The following is a 16,744-nucleotide window of genomic DNA, read 5'->3' as shown; positions in this document are numbered from 1 at the left end:
AGTCCTTATATAAAATCCATAGAATGTAATGTAGAGATGCTCAGTGTTGCATCGTCTGGGTTTGGGAGTGATTATTGGTTGGTTGGTCTATAGGTCACATGTTGCTCTGCTTCAACAAAGTTTAAAAGTTCCTGAGCAAAGTCAAGAATATTTTAATGCACAATTACATTGACGATCAGGAGCAACAGTCTCATGATAACACCTGTTGAATTATTTGCCAAGGTAAAGCTTTCCTAGTCCTTGCTAGTGTAGGCCTACACATTGTGTGTGTGTGTGTGAGTGTGTGTGTGTGTGAGTGTGTGTGTGTGTGTGTGTGTGTGTGTGTGTGTGTGTGTGTGTGTGTGTGTGTGTGTGTGTGTGTGTGTGTCTGTTCACCTGTTTGTATTATGCACTGACTTCACCATTAAGCCTATATGTTTTTCAAAATGTAATGTTTGCACCTTGCTTAAAGAACTCCCTATCCATGCTATCATACCAGCACATGTACAGGAGCCATGCACACACACACCTGTTCACATCCCAGAGGGGAATCAGCATCAACCTCTGTTTAAATGACAGTGTAGTTGCTGTGCTTGATTTTGGCCGCTGGGTGTCGCTGCGCCGTCACGCAGCCACCGCCATGCCGGGGCGGGGGGAGACCCTTCTATTGGGCATGGTGCTCAGGTCAGGGGAGAACAGAACGGGTGATTGGTTTACTATCCGCCATACTCTCTCCTCATTGGACGAACGGAAAGGTGAGCGAGAGAGAGGGAGGGAGAGAGAGAGCGAGAGAGAGAGAGAGAGAGAGAGAGAGAGAGAGAGAGAGCTGCGAGACAGTAGTGGTGTGTCTGCTTCAGTCCCCGTTGACTGCCCGTGCTGACACACATACACGCACACACACCGACGCTTTCTGAGATGTGACAGTCAAACCAAAAGGAATACAGCGTGTTTCTGTTGGATTTTTTCTTTTCTTTTGTTTTCTGACGGACGGATAATGGGAGAGGACAGGGGGAGAGTCATTTGGGCCACTTGGGCTTCTCTGCTGCTTCTCTGTGTGATTACTTCGGTGTTCGCAGTGGAAGGTAGGTGTGCAAAGTGGGGACTTAATTGGTCAGTGTTCGGATGATCCAGGGTGAAAGCTTGAATTGATTTATGCACTAACTGTAGTGCAAGAAAAGCTGCACTGTCTACAAACCTGCTTTTTTGAGTATCCTTCTAATATTTTTACCGACTGACTCTTTAACTTTGTGTCCAGCTTTCAAACATCAACGCATGTAGTGATTTTGCTTATGGATGTAGGCTATCACAATATGTTATTGTTTTCTGTTTGTCTGGGTGTGTTGGGTTTGTTTAGAGGTTTACATTGAGGGTTAATTGCCTTTAAGCAGTGTGATTGTGAACAGTACAGGAATGCAACTGACAGTGCCTCATGGGAGGAATACAAGCTGCTGTCTCACACATGTCCACATGTAAAAAAATAAAATAAGAAATGACATAAAAAGTATCCTGCAGGCTTGTTGTGCTAGCCTACTGCTCCTCCATGTGTGTCTACGAAAAGTCTGTATACATATTCAATCATGCTTAATGTTACCAGGATGAAAATGGTCTTGAGGGACATACAATCCATGCTCAATACAACCAAGCTTGAAATAATGTTCACTCAAATCACTTTATTGTTTCAAGCATAATCTTTTTGTGCTTAGGAGGTACGTAATGTGCTACGATTATGAATATTGTATAAAACACTCCAATGTTACACCCTCCTGAGTGCACTGTTGTAGTTCTATTAAAGCACATGCTGTGTAGCGTAAAGTGAAGTGTAATTACAGCTTGCAGGTGCCCAGTTATACCATGTAGCTGCTGCTGCCACCTCCCATACATTCCCCTCCTCCCACTAACATCACCTCCTGCTCCTCCTCATGCTGTCCCCCCTCCTGAAGTGTCATCTCCCCTGGCTCCTTTCCAAACACCTTCTGCCTCTTTGGCTGTGGTGAAGTGGGTAGGGCGGTCGTCCACTGGGTTGCAGGGTCGGTGGTTTGATGCTGTTTCTGCTGTTTCAAATTCATTCTTATGCTTCACTCTCCATGCCCCTTCTCCTATCTACTCCTCTCCAACACATCACATCACACTGGGGTGGCTGTGGCTGAGCAGGTCATCCAGTTATTGCAGGGTTAGTGGTTCGATCCCCCGCTACCTGCTGCCACATGTCAAAGTGTCCCTGGGCAAGACACTGAACTCCAAATTTGCTTCCGATGGCTGCTGCCATTGATGTGCGAGTGTGTGTGCGAATGGGTTAATGAGAGGCAGAACAATGTAGTTAAATCAAAGCCTCAGGAGTTCTGATGGGCAGCAGCCTCTGCTATCAGAATGTGTGTGTGTGTGTGAATGGGTGAATGCAACAACGGCAATATAAAGCACTTTGAGTGGGCATGTACAACTACGAAGGCACTATATAAGTACAGTCTATTAACAATTTACACCCCCCTGCTCTTCTTGCTGCATCTCACCAAGTACGACATCCTTCTACTCCCAAAGCATCATCAACCCATACAGTCTGCTGCTCTTCACATTTATTCAGCCCTTCTCCTCCAATAGTATTACTCACTGACTGCTGTAGCTGATGCTGTACCTCCCCAAGCATAACCTATCACTCCCTAGCTTCAATGTGTTGTGGCTGCTTCTGCTGCTCTAGTTGTTCAGGCATCAAACTCTACTGCTGCTGATCCTCTCTATTGAAATTGACCTACTCAATCAACCAACTCTTTTCCAATTGAATCTCCCCACGTTCTTTAACAAGTACTGCCTCCTGCTCAGCACCTTTTTTAAGGGGAGCTTTCAATCCTGCTGTTTAGTTCGATTGAATTGAACGAGAGAAGTTTAAAATGTGTTCTCTGGTGCAGTCCGCTTATAGTGAGAAGAACGTGCTTGGACTCTGGTCTCCATCCGACCCAACTGCAGGACGCACTGAGTGTTTATGGACTAAACAAGTTCCTGTAAGCAACTACGCTAAGCATTATGGGCTGAGGAAGACAATCTACTTCCTGTAGTTTCTTTCTGTAGTTTCACCACATGAACATTCTGACCAATTGTAGAGGAATTCAGGAATTAAGTTATTGCTCTGGCGACTGGTCCCACACACATTTGACCAGTGAGTAGCGTAGCCTGGCACCACCCGCCTACTACTTCCGCTCAATTTTCATTTCCCTTCAGTAGTCAGTCTGGGTGTGCGGTATATTCTTAGGTTTTCTCCGGACAGATTTCTGCCGGTCCAATCAGCGAAAACAGAAGGAGTGGCTCAGAAGCCGGCGCATGACATGGTTGGTTGGCAGATCCAGAGTGGCACTGGGCAGATCCAATAGTTTTAAACTTCAACGGACACCCGCCTTCAAGTTGAGTCAACGTTTGTCAATTGAGCGATTCCAGACCTTCTGTACAAATGAAATGAAGTATGATGGTCTGGTAGAACCAGGCTAGATATAGCGTTCTCATGCCGCTGTATTTTTGGTACTCCTCTGACCAGAGGGAACAATAGGTGGGAAGGAGAACCGAAACCTGGTGAACAACAAAACAATGTATACTTTTATTCTGGTTTGAATCAAGAAAGAAGACTAGAAGTGGATTATCAGTTTTGAAACCTATACCCTAAATGTTGACCTCTCTAGTTTTACTTCCAACGCATCACTTATTGATCCTTCCTGCTCAATATCTCCAAACATCTCCTCTTTCTCCTGCTCATTTTTCTTCTCCTCTCATGCTGCCATCTCTCCATCCCTAAAGCCATTTCCTTTCCATTGCTCCCCATCATCCTCCTTCACTCCCTATTATTATTCTACATCTTCTTCACCAGCCTCCAAACGAGTCCCCTCTGTTTCTCTGGCTTCTCTCCCCTTCACACACTCCTTCCTCTCCCAGCCTCCACTCCCATGTCCTCTGCTCCTGCTGGCTGCTGTTGTCGTTGGTTATGGAGGCTCTGGATTAGACTACTGCTGTGTTTTAATGGTGCGCGTAATGACGGGCTCTGAAGTGAGACTCCCCCATTATGAGACATGTAAATGTGTTGAAGGGCATGGGTTTATTTTGATTAAACAGAGCGCTGTGTGTGTGTGTGTGTAGATAGATAGATAGATAGATAGATAGATAGATAGATAGATAGATAGATAGATAGATAGATAGATACTTCATTTGTGTGTGTGTGTGGGAGAGGAGAGAGAGATGGCAGAGGTTAAGATTGAGAGGAGAGACAAATAGGTAGAGTGTGGGTGGCGGGTTGTTTGTGGTCACGACGGTCTTTTCATGGTGAGTAGTTGCTTAATGAACTGATGCATAAGCTGATCAGAGTGTGTTGGTGCAAAATAGATGTGCTGCTGACACAGTCACTGCCATTACATCTGCTCTCTGTGTACACTTTAACACTCCTCCTCTGAACTCCTTCAGCCTTTTTCTTTTTCTTAGAGTTCGACACACACACACACACACAGACACACACACACACACACTGGTCTGATTTTAGCTTCATAGTACATCCGGTATTTTTCAGGCTATATAATTTTCCTCTTTTTTTAAATGTGTTGTTGCCGCTGTCTGAAGTGAGGAGCTTTCTAGACTGGAAGTGTCGCCTCTATCATATCTGTTGTTTACACATTTCCTTTCTGAATGCTTGAAGTCTGACCGTCTTTGGCAGATTTAAGTGAAAGAAGCAGAAGTGTCTCGACCAAAATACTGGAAAAGTTTGCTGTCACAAACAAATGTTTAGGGAACACACCATTCTGGCAAAATACCTGTGTAGCTTTAAATGACTGCAACAATACAACAACCTCCACATTTCCCTGAGGATAGTTTCCAGAAAGAGCCCAAATAGCTGTACAGTAATCCAGCATTTGACCTTTTTAGTTCTGTAAGTCTATACAAACCCTGACCCAGCGGATATAGTGGTGGAGATTGGTGCCAAATATCCCACAAACAAGCCTTGGAAGGGGGCGGCAAAGTCATCTGCCAAATGCCCATTCAGCAGCAGGCGGCTCTGTCGCTGAAATAGCTGACTTGTGTGTGGAGGAATTGAGTTAATTTCTTTCTAATTCTTTTAATGCAAGAGCTGCTATTGTAGTCGTAGGTTTAAGTCAAGAAATCCTGAATGTGCGTGCCCCCTTTTTTTTTTTTTTTTTTTTTTTTTTTTTTACTGACGCAAGGCTATAGATGTAATAAAATGTGCATGGTGGAAGTGATTACACTGCACATATTATTTCTGCTGCCAGACATAAACTATTTCTGTCCTATTCGGAGAGTGAACACACACGCTTTGCCCCATCCGTCATTTTTCGAGGGAACGCTAAAGGTTAAACATCGTAGTCCCTGTTTTAAGACGCTGGTATTAATATGACAAGCTGTAGTGTGTGTGTGTGTGTGTGTGTGTGTGTGTGTGTGTGTGTGTGTGTGTGTGTGTGTGTGTGTGTGTGTGTGTGTGTGTGTGTGTGTGTGTGTGTGTGTGTGTGTGTGTGTGTGTGTGTGTGTGTGTGTGTGTGTGTGTGTGTGTGTGTGTGTGTGTGTGTGTGTGTGTGTGTGTGTGTGTGTGTGTGTGTGTGTGTGTGTGTGCAGCAAATGATGAGCAAGTGATCTTGTTAGAGAAACCCATCACACACTTATTGCAAAGAGATATGCAAATGACTCACTGCACTGCCAACACACATACACACACACACACACACACACACACACACACACACACACACACACACACACACCACACATACTGCATACTGTAAACTGCACCATGCTCTCAGCCAGCTCAAGTATTAAAGATGTGGTAACTGCATTCATGTGGTGACAGCTTATCAATGTGAGGGACAGACAGTTGAACTGGAGGAAAGTAGCATTTTGGAAGCAGGTCCTTGGCATTGAAGCAGGTCCTTGGCATCTTTCCTGAAGGCATTACCACCCTTGTTTCCCATTCTAGCCCTGCCTTCACTTTTCAATATGTATTTTTCCCCACAGAATTCAAATTGTTTCAGAATACATTTGTTTCCCCCCCTCTCTCCCTAAGGTGCTCTGGTACCGGTGGGAATATTTACCTTTTTGGCGGAGAGACTCAGAGCCCTGGGCCATTGGAGCTGTGTGTTTCCCACGGCGGATTGGGAATCAAGAGGCAATTTCATATCAGTCAGTCTGGTTTTAGTCAGTCACTTTATCAGGACTCTTGATGAAAACGACTGTCTGTGGAAATGAGGTTGAGGAGGAACCAAAAGACTAAAACAAACTAGGGCTGGGCGATTAATTGAATTTCGATTTCGGATACAATTTTGGCTTCCCTCGATCATGAAATCAAGATAATCGTAATAAAACGGTTATTGTGCGGCACGCCGGGTCATGTGTAGTAAATGCAGTGCACTCTTCTGTCTCCACCTGCGCTCCGCCCCGCCCCCGCCCGAACACTGTCGCTTTCAACGATTCCAGTGCAATTGTTTATTCAGCATAAAGTTAAAACGCTCGTCCAGGATGTTACACCGAAACACAAAAGCCTTGCGCGATTGAAGCAGCGTTTCACTCGGTGAAACATGGTGTGAGTGAGACACTGTGATGGCGGTGGGTAACGGTGTCATTCTCTGTGAGAACTTGCCGGTGTGAGCCGCCGCGCAGAAAAGCTCTGTGGCTTTACGGGTAAAATGATAGTTGGGGATTCCTGCACGTTAACGTTGTTGAGGGGAAAGGCTTCCGCTTTCTGATTGCATTTCTCGAGCCTGAATATATTGTGCCATGTCGGCAAACTATCTGCGCGACAAGAGCAAATATACAGTGAGACGCACCCCCTCCGTTAGTTTCAGTCTACAGACGAAAAGTTACAACCAGCACCTAAGCATGGATTTCGTTTAAATAAAGCGTCTAATTTTTATGATCAGCGCTCTGATGCAAATTCTGAAGTCTGAACATTACGGTGTCAGCTGTGGTGTAGTTTTTTTTACAGCAACTCAACGTGCACTGCAAAAAAAAAAGACGGCAATAAGTCGATCTTTTTGTAGATTCATAGCCTACCTCCTCTTATAAGTCGAAGTACAAATCAATGAATGGTTCACAATCACATCCCTAGTAAAATATTAATTTTACTCTTAGATTCGAAGGTTTTACTGATTATTTATTTTGTGTGGCTTTTTAGTTGTAGGCTATGTTTGAGGAGCACAATTGGGAGTTTTGTTTATGTAATGTTGAAAGAATTGGCTGAATTTTCATTTTGGTGCATCCCTACAATGAATAATCGTCTTTAATAACCGTGATTACAATATCAATCAAAATAATCGTGATTATCATTTTTGCCATAATCGAGCAGCCCTTACAAACCCCCCAAAAATGGTCAGAAAATGCTAAAATTGTCAGTAGAGCTGATGGAAAACAGAAGTGATAATTCTCTATGGATTACAGCAGTTTAAGGCAAAATATGAAACAAATCTGTGTAGGTTTCTGACCTTTTGAGAGGAATACTATAGGCTTCCAATATGCAACATTACTCAATGAACATACCATTCATGTCAACAGCAGTCAACCACCTTTGTTACAATCATTAAACTACAATCACTATTTCTCCTCCACAGCTGCCTGCCACGGCTGACATGTTTAAAAGCATCAATTGATTTTTAGCTGCAGAGGGAAGCAGAAGGCTGGCACATTATAAAACACTTCACCACTCCAACTCCTCAGGTTATTAGCATACCAAACCGGTCTAAATAGATAGCATTGCCCCGATATGAAATGATAATTGATACAGTTAGACAACAGAGCACTGGTGTGGCCCTAAAACGGAATAAAAAGGATCCTTTGTTTTCACCTTAAAAGCACCCCCTTCCTTTCACTTGGGTCTATTATATTGTCACTTAAACTCATTTGCAGCTCAGAGAGTCACATCAAAGCACCGACAGACGTCAATGGCATGCTCCTTTGGATGTTCCGTCTTCTCCCTTTCAGCATGCAAAGTGGTCAATAGCCTCGATTACCCTTTTGTTTCAGGCAAAGGCAAAATAATTTCACCACCAATAAAAGAACACTTCATTCATCTTGACCTGAGGGCCCTTCACTGACTTCCTTACCCACAAGTCGTAAGAGAAGAAACAACAAGAGGGAGAGAGAGGGAATCTGAAGTATGCATTTACTGCTTTCAAATGCAAATCAGGCAAAAAGGGAAACAGCGATTGCCCCAGATTTTCTTGTAGCGATGGCGCAGCAGCATTATTCCACTTCAGAAACACTGTGTTACATGTGTATTTCTTGTGCAGTGCTGGCATGCTATATACAAAGGGTAAGGTGATAGTTCTTTTTTTTTTTTTTTACATTAGAAGCATAAGTATATCCAAGAATAATGAGGTCAACTGCTCTGGATTGAGGTCAGAGTTGTGTGTTAAGTATAGGACTGCAACTGAAAATCGTCACATCTGCAGAGCTGGAAACAGTGAATGCTGCTTAATTTATTCATCAAGGTATTGACTATAGTTATATACACCTAATCAATTGAATTAAGTTGCTAACATAATCTGTGTTGGGCAATAAGGCTGAACAATTTGGACACATTTATATTCGCAATTGCAATTTTCCTCATTGGGCTTGGATTTGCCATATCACTTTTGAAAGTCATGCTTCAGTTTGTGATAGAAAGCGATACATCGACGAATAGAAAAAGTTTTCTCAGCATTCCCTTTTTGTAAACTTCTGTTTCCCATGCCGATAGAGCCCCTTTGCATTCCGTTGAATTGAGGGAGACAGACTTATGTCCTGCTTGACTGAAAATACATTGTGGTGCCAAACATTTTCATCTCCTTCTCCATCTCAACTTTTTCCCTGCAATCTGTGTGCAGTTTTGTGAGGGGAAACTTTACTGAAGCATGTGCAGGAGGGAATTGCATCTTTTATCCAGCGCTCGGAGGAGTTTTCAAAACCCACGGTGCCTCCGTGAGTTCTTCTTTCACAACAGAGTAAAAGTAAAACCAGGCTGACATAGTTGTTAAGTTACTAGACTGGGTTGAATACATCACTACTTTCACTGGAGTTAAGCAGTATACTTGTCAAATGAACACATTTGTCCACACCACAATGTTTCCTATGGGTATGGCTTTGACCAGGAATCCCAGGTTTTGTTCAGGGTTAGAAGGTGTCTTTGCGCAAGCCTTCAGCCGTGCTCAGTGCATGTACACTGATGGACAAAGAATTGAACCAAAAGTCTATTTTCTATTTTTACATGTTGAACACATAATACGTCTGGGTGACGGGGAGCCTTTGAAATGGTCTAAAAAGTCTCTTTGTGCTGCTTCTTGGAGTCACGTAACTTATTATCTTTCCCGTTGAGTAAATGATAGTTATTAGCATTAAAAGAAAAAAGGCCCCTACCATTCTTCTCTGCACTATTCTTCCACACTGCGTGCTGCATATACTGCAGAGCTGAGCCTTTCGGACCTTAATGGCTCAGCATATGATTGAACATAATGGCCCATTATTTATTTGTTGGTTGTGAGTGGGCCCACTGCCAGCAGCCTCTTCAGGGTGTCCCGCCGTGGGCATATGGTCTCACAGATAGCCAAGCTGGATATTAAGGACTGTGTGTCACTGTTGGAGCAAACAGAGAAGCGGGGAAGAGGGTATAATGGGTTGGCACTGCGACGCACATCAGTGATTTTTGCCTCACCTTGAAAAAGTGTTGCGTGGTGGTGGGGGGAGAAAAGTGCCTCATCAGGAACAGTAGTCAGTTTGAAGAATGATCTGGACAAAATGAGGGGCTTTTACTAACAATTATTTACATTATTGATTTAGGATTTAGTTCCCTGTTCAATGAATAGTGCTTCACAATTTCACAGTCTGCCGTAAGACATTAGGCAGGTGCCCGTATGAATGAGGGAAGAGGTTTTGATAACTGATTGTCCAGAGATCCCTCCCTTAATAATCTTCCAATTTAAGTGATGGAGGATGAAATCCACTGTACTCAGTCATAGAAAAAACACATTCAAAAGCTAATCCGGAGCTAATAAGAGGCATTAGCATTCTGGGTTAGACACATCGGACTGATTTCTTTCAAAGTTACAATCGTTTAATTTTCTTTTTAATCTTTTTCCTGTTGAGCTGCAGTGGAGAGACAGAAATCTAATCATTTGGACGGCTAAAGCCTCATATAAGCCTCAGATAAACTTTTTAAATTCATCTTTTGACATTTTCGACTGTGAATGTTGTCCTCAAACACTTGCATTGGAAGTGCATTAGGATGGGATCTGTTAATGGCTGGTGTGAACAGTTGGCATAATTGCATTCATATACCAGTTGATGAGGTCAACCAACTGGCAAAAAGCCTAAAAGTAATTAATTCACTATGATGAAACACAGAAAGGCATTTAATAAAACAAAGTTAAAAAAGTTAATTGATCACAATGCTTGTCAATACATTTGCTGGCGATTTAAAACCATACATTTTCAGCAGCTGTCTGACAGTATTTGTTGGCCCATGTATCGTTTTGAAAGCGTTTTCCTTTTCCTTTTATATAAATGAAATGTCAGTTGATATTTATAGCTCTCTAGCTGCACAGTCCTGTGTCCTTATTTCAGTTTAAAGTTTATCTGCTCACGGTAGGTTGACCAAGTGCCCGGGCTCTTTTACAGCAGTATAACCGGCCGCTTCACACTCTCTCGGTCTCATCCACACACACACACACACACACACACACGCACACACACACAGACACACACGCACGCACACACACACACACGCACACAGACCTGCCTTTCACAGCCACAGGCTTCTGTCTGTTTTCTGCTGGAGCGGTGGGGCATTCACTGGCCTCTGCTCGTGAACAGAGGGATAGAGACAGTGGGTAAAAGAAAAATATCTCATTGTGTTCAGGTGCGACACGTGTACTCGGTTTGTCCGCTTTTGTCCCGCAAAATGTCAGACACTTGAACCCAGCGCGTATAGCACAACCCCGAATTTCAATTTTTTGAATTTCTTTTTGTGGATATGTATTTTTTTTCGCCCTCCCTCTGTTTCTCATATAACTACATGTTCAACAAAACAGAGCCAACAGCAGAAACCATAGCAGACAGGCAGGGGGGCAATTTTAGTTTGACAGTTTCACTCAGCGTGACAGCAGCATTGTTGATAGTGAATCTCCAGAGAGATGGAAAGCGCAAAAGAGGGATGGAAGGAGGACAGGAAAGGAGTTAATGTGAGGAAAGGACATAAAGAGAGAGTGAGACGATGAACTCAGTGCTTAGTCCTGTGCAGTTTGATATAAGAGGCAGAGAAGCCAATAAGTGTCAGGTCCCTCCCACTAGGGAGCCATTTTAACAAGCCTGCGGTATATGAGTGGCTATTAGCAGGTTCGTTATCCAGCTTGGCGATAGTTCACTGCTGTGGAATTTAAATTATAGACAAATAAGCAGAGTATAGCACACTCTTCCTGTTAGTAGCTTTAATTGCGTGAGCCTTCATTTTCAAACAGAACTAAAGTCCTTATTATTTCAAAATTATTTGAAGTAGTCACTAGAAAAATCTAAGAAGAGATGAGCCGGGCATAGTATAGTGTCCAGGTGGTCATGAGTCGGATTCAATCGTCCCATTTCAATCATATCACGTACTCTTTGCTTTAGGCTGGACACTTCTGAGCTTTAACACGGTCCTTCATCTCAGAGTGAGCAGATTAATATTTGATAGCGGTCTCAACCCTGAACCCCCCCCACACTGCATTATCCACAGTACACACACCAAAGGACAGGATACTCCATAGTATGAAATCTCCTTTCACTGGAAAAAAGGCTTCTTTGGTGTGCTAGGCTATACCGTTGCATTTTTAGCTTTTTTTGGAAGTATAAAGTGCATGCAGTAGACGTAGAAAAGGTCTAAAAAAAACCTGAACAAATATGAAAAAAACTGTATTGCAAGGCTATTTTATTGCCTTACAATACATCACACAGGTATGTCCATATGAAGTCAGACAGACCATGCTTCTTGTCTATTAAATATGTTCAAGTACTCACCCAGTTCAGAATAAATAATGTTGATCAAGATAAACTAGTTGTTTCCAAGAGGCTGGACGTCCATGCTTTCCAGAGGTGTAAAAGGAATAGGGATAATTATTTTGTAGCTCTGTGACAGTAAAAACTGCGGCCAAGAAGAAAATTACAGTTTGGAGACTTTATATGGAACCTGCAGAAGTAAACAAGTAGTTACAAAGGTGCTGTAAACAAAGTGAAATATGCATTTTGTCGAAAAAACAACGCAATATTTCTCCCAATATTAAACAACGGAATCAATACCAGAGTCCAACTTGTACATTACTTTTTTTTTCTACACTTCCCATCGGAGTGCACTTTATCTATATTGACGTGGCTGAGGAAGGCCACAGCAAAAGGTTACAGTGAGCTGGAGACCCAATTTAAACTTGGACACTGTCAAACTGTGTCTCAAGACCCAGAGAAAGTGACAGACAGCAGGTGAGTGTGTGGGGGGAGGGGTGAGGGGGATGGGGGGGGGAGGCAGAGGTCGCGGGAAGTAAGCTCTGTGAGGAAAAGTGAAGATGGATGCAGCTGTTGTGTTGCAGTCCACAGGGTCGATGCAGGAGGAGACACTGCACATCTCTCTGACAGCAGGTCAAACTCTCTGTGTGTTTAAATGCGCTCAGGCGAAGCAATGCGGTCGACTAGACACCAACACTTGACTTTGATGACCCGCTCTAACACACACACACACACACACACACACACACACACACACACACACACGTTTGTGCAGCTATACTTGTGAGGACATTCGTTGAAAAATGCTTACACTTATCCTAACCTAAACTTGATTCATACTTGAACATTAAAATCTAGTCTTAACCCACAAACAACCCTTTAAAGGCTTGTCCCAAAGTGAGAACTGGCCAACATTTCTCACTCTCTTAAAATTTGACATTTTCTAAAACTCAAATTGGTACACACACACACACACACACACACACACACACACACACACACACACACACACACACACACACACACACACACACACACACACACACAGAGGCACATACTTCTAACTAACACAGCATCTTCAAGGCACAGATGATGAGCGACGTTCCCATCAAAGTGACACCGAATACACTGCCGATGGTTGAAGCCAAAGCATCAACTTGTTCATCTCTAAATCATTCCTGAAGCTGCATACCAACACATTGCTCTGCGTGTCATATCACAGATTTTGACTGAAGTCAAAGTTGACCCCCTGCTCCTTCCTCAAACTGATCCTCCTCGGGTTTCCACTTGGTGGAGCAAAAAGAGCTTCTCTCTCTCTCTCTCTCTCTCTCTCTCTCTCTCTCTCTCTCTCTCTCTCTCGGGGCCAGACATATCTCTCCCATTGCTGAAATTGTTTAGGCATGCTTGGTTTACCTTAGCTCGCATGCAGAAATTTACATAATCCTCCTCACTGACTCAGAAAATAGCTGAGGCAGGTTCACGCTATACGCCTGACCTTCTGGCGAACTCGGGGCCCAATGCAGAGTTACTCCTCTCCTCTCCTGTTCGATCAGTCCAACCCTCTGTGAAACCTGATGGGTTTTTAAACAGTGAAATGGATTCTGAAGTGTTCTTTCATGTCTGTGTATTGCTCACACTTGAATTTGCAGCACCTCTCTAAAATGCGTATGAGTGGCCCTCTCAACATGGAATTACGTAGGTCCAGCAACAGGTTTTTTGAAATGTTAAAAAGCACTCTATGCATCCGAAATGTCCGTTCCACTGTTTGAAAAAGGTAATGTAATTTAATTTGGAATGGTTAAGACAAGCTAAATTATGAGTACTATTGCATTGTTCATCTATTGGAGCTGTTTTGAGGTGGAGTTAGCGATTTTGACGAACGCTTGTTGTCAAAAAACACTTTTCATCAGAATCAGTGAATGTCTCCTCACTTTCTAGTACAGATGGGAAGGCACAGGTAGCAGATGGTGAGGAGGTATCCAATGATTTTGACAGTCATTTTGACAACAAGCGTTCTCCAGAAAAGCTGACTCAACGTTCGAGATATGGGCACACTGTTGTCCTTTTTGGTCGCTTTAAGCACAGGTACCGTAACTGCACAAATTGACATGCACCAAATTCACGATAGAACTGAAAAGATTCACTTAAAAAAAACCATATCCGCCCGAATGACTAGGGGGAGGTTCAAGTCTATGTACCTCAAAATTGTTCTTGAGTAAACATACAGATACTACCAGTAATGACTTAAGGTTTCTGCTCAAGTTGTATGGTAAGATTAATTTACTAAACCCTCAAACTATTTTATTCCGATTGATGTAATAGACTTTCCATACACATTAGTAATACCGTTATATACAAAACAACCTATTCTGTCTTGTGCTCTGCAAAGTTTTCTTCCTCTCGGGGTTGGTGCCAGCAGTCACATTGTGTTCTACAGCCAGCCCTGTAGCCTGACCAAACCTCGTACTGTGAGAGCATGTGTCTCTAAGCCATGCTGCTCATTGGGACTCTTACCAGAAGGCTTCTCACTGAGCTACAGCCCATGTCTTCCAGGCTGCTTCTTGGTCCAAACATCTGTCAACAGATTGACCAGCTGATAGATTGAGACTGTCAGGGGAGATGCAGCAGAGGCATGGTGGTACATCTGATATCTATCTGTCTGTCTGTCTGTCTGTCTGTCTGTCTGTCTGTCTGTCTGTCTGTCTGTCTTCCTCTCGCTCTCTCCATCTCTCTTTCTTTCTCTCTCTCTCTCTCTCTCTCTCTTTCTTTCTCTTTCTCTTTCTCTCTCTTTGTTCAGTTCCTGTCTTGCTGTCGGCCGTCTCCGGGGAGACGAGCGGAGACACATGCTGACATGTGATAAACAGATCTGTGACTAATGGTTTGTTTTAATAGAATACAAATTAGATGATTAGAGAATATATTTTATGCCAAGCCGGGTTCTCAAAATAATGCCTAAAGCGGCTGGTTTTTAATTATCTCCATATATCCTCTCTGGAAGGAGTGGGGGATGCTGTAAGATTTAAAACAGGTACATTGGCTTTGTTTTGTGCTTCATTTGGGGGGAAATATTGAATTTCTACCACATTGGCTTGTCAGGTCGACCCTTGTCTACAATTTCAACACAATACATTATAAATTCCTGCTCAAATTACCTTGTCAGTCAGAGACATTTCAGCGCTGGATACTAAAAACATTGCCAACATACGGGACCTTATGCTTCAGTTTTCTTTCTTATTGTGTCTTTTAGAAAACCTAGGTAGATTATTAAGTCCCCTCAAAAGGTTGTTTCAAAAAACAATCACTCTGTCTCTTTTTGTTGCCAGTTGATATTCATAGACCAAATATCAGAAAACATATGATGTTTTTCAACGTAACCTGGCAACCCAGAAAATAAATGAGAAATCTGGGAATTGGAAAATCCTGAGAGGCAGATGGTGGTCATGTCTTTACTGTCTGGATGTCGGAGGACGGTGATAATATCGGCACAAGAACATTATATTTTCAGTCGGGAAACAGGCCTTAATTTTATTCTATTACTATATTATATTTTGTTATTTAGATATGAAAACAGGTCTTTGCTTGTGTCCTTTTGATTTTCTGTAAATGATGTTGTTAATATGCTTCAGACATTAGAATGTATATTCTTTTCACACTCTTATATACTTTAGTTCCATGGTTTTCTAGTATGGCAAAATTGTCAATTGAATATAACAGCTAAAAAACGTTAACAAACTTATTGGCATTACTGTGGCTCTGACACACACACACACACACACACACACACACACACACACACACACACACACACACACACACACACACACACACACACACACACACACACACACACGAAGACACTGTGAAAAATCAGTTAATAAGGGGGGGGAATGGCCAATCAATAAATAATGGACATGATCATTGCTTGCCTTAGGGTTTTAGTTTTTGACCAAGTCTATTGCTTGATATGGCTCGCATTTAGAAGGCTTTCAAATGATCTGTTGATGATATATAATGGTAGGCTGGCTTGGCTAAAAGCGTTGGCTTGTTTTAATCTTCGATACCATCTCATTCTTTAGGACTCTCCTTTTTCAGTCTCAACAGTCTGAATTTACACTTCCAAACCTAAGAGACGGTAGAGCTGTTGTGTGTGAGTATTCTTTGTGAATAGGAGGATGAGCTTGCCACTGTTTGAGTTGCGGTGTAGAATGTACTTAGGCGCACAATGCACAGCAGGCCAGTTTCCTTTCAGCTTACTTCAATGCGGCCGCCTTTTCCATTAGGATATTTCTCTTCAAAGTCTCGTCTGAAAATCATGTTGACGCCCCACTGTGACAAACTCCAGTGGGTTTCTATATTTTTTCGTAAATGTACATGTCAAAATGCAACAGAAAAAGTAAAATGCAGATGTATTTACTTGAGATGGATTTGATGAAAAATGTATGGGATTAGGGATTTGATGTTGGGGGATCTGATCTGATATTAAATGTTGGCCTTTTTCATCTGCATTGCTTGAATGTGTATCGCTCTCGGGGCCGCCTCATCTGATTCCGTGTCCCAATCATTTCTGACTGGCAGCTCTGAAAAACGCACACTGGAAACATTGGAAATCTGTATAGGAGCCCTGCTGGGTTTTTGCCGCATAGATTTGTGCGTTTGTGTGCTTTTTAGAAAGTTGAAGTTGCGGTCTCCTTTACGGCGTACCCTAGAGATAAGTGACGGTTTCTGACGATTAAACATAAACCAGTGATAACCAGTGAGTTCAATTTAAGGACATGCATGTATTAACCATCATGTT

The 16,744-nt window shown here is 42.7% G+C and overlaps 1 protein-coding gene across 1 annotated transcript in view; it reads left to right on the top strand.

Moving 5' to 3' along the window:
- Positions 1 to 973: 973 nt before the first annotated feature.
- Positions 974 to 16,744, top strand: part of LOC307254578 (ephrin type-B receptor 1-like) — a gene marked incomplete at both ends in the record, with an annotated part of 78,275 nt that continues 62,504 nt past the window's right edge. Inside the window, one exon of the mRNA XM_080033011.1 lies at positions 974 to 1,061. Within this exon, the coding sequence (XP_079889137.1) occupies positions 974 to 1,061 (88 nt within the window). The remainder of the gene's footprint in view (positions 1,062 to 16,744) is intronic.

This window comes from Ammodytes marinus (assembly GCF_949987685.1).
Source record: "Ammodytes marinus genome assembly, chromosome: 8".
Classification (NCBI taxonomy): domain Eukaryota; kingdom Metazoa; phylum Chordata; class Actinopteri; order Uranoscopiformes; family Ammodytidae; genus Ammodytes; species Ammodytes marinus.
Note: the sequence above shows the minus strand (reverse complement) of the source record. Positions and strands in the feature narration are given on the sequence as shown.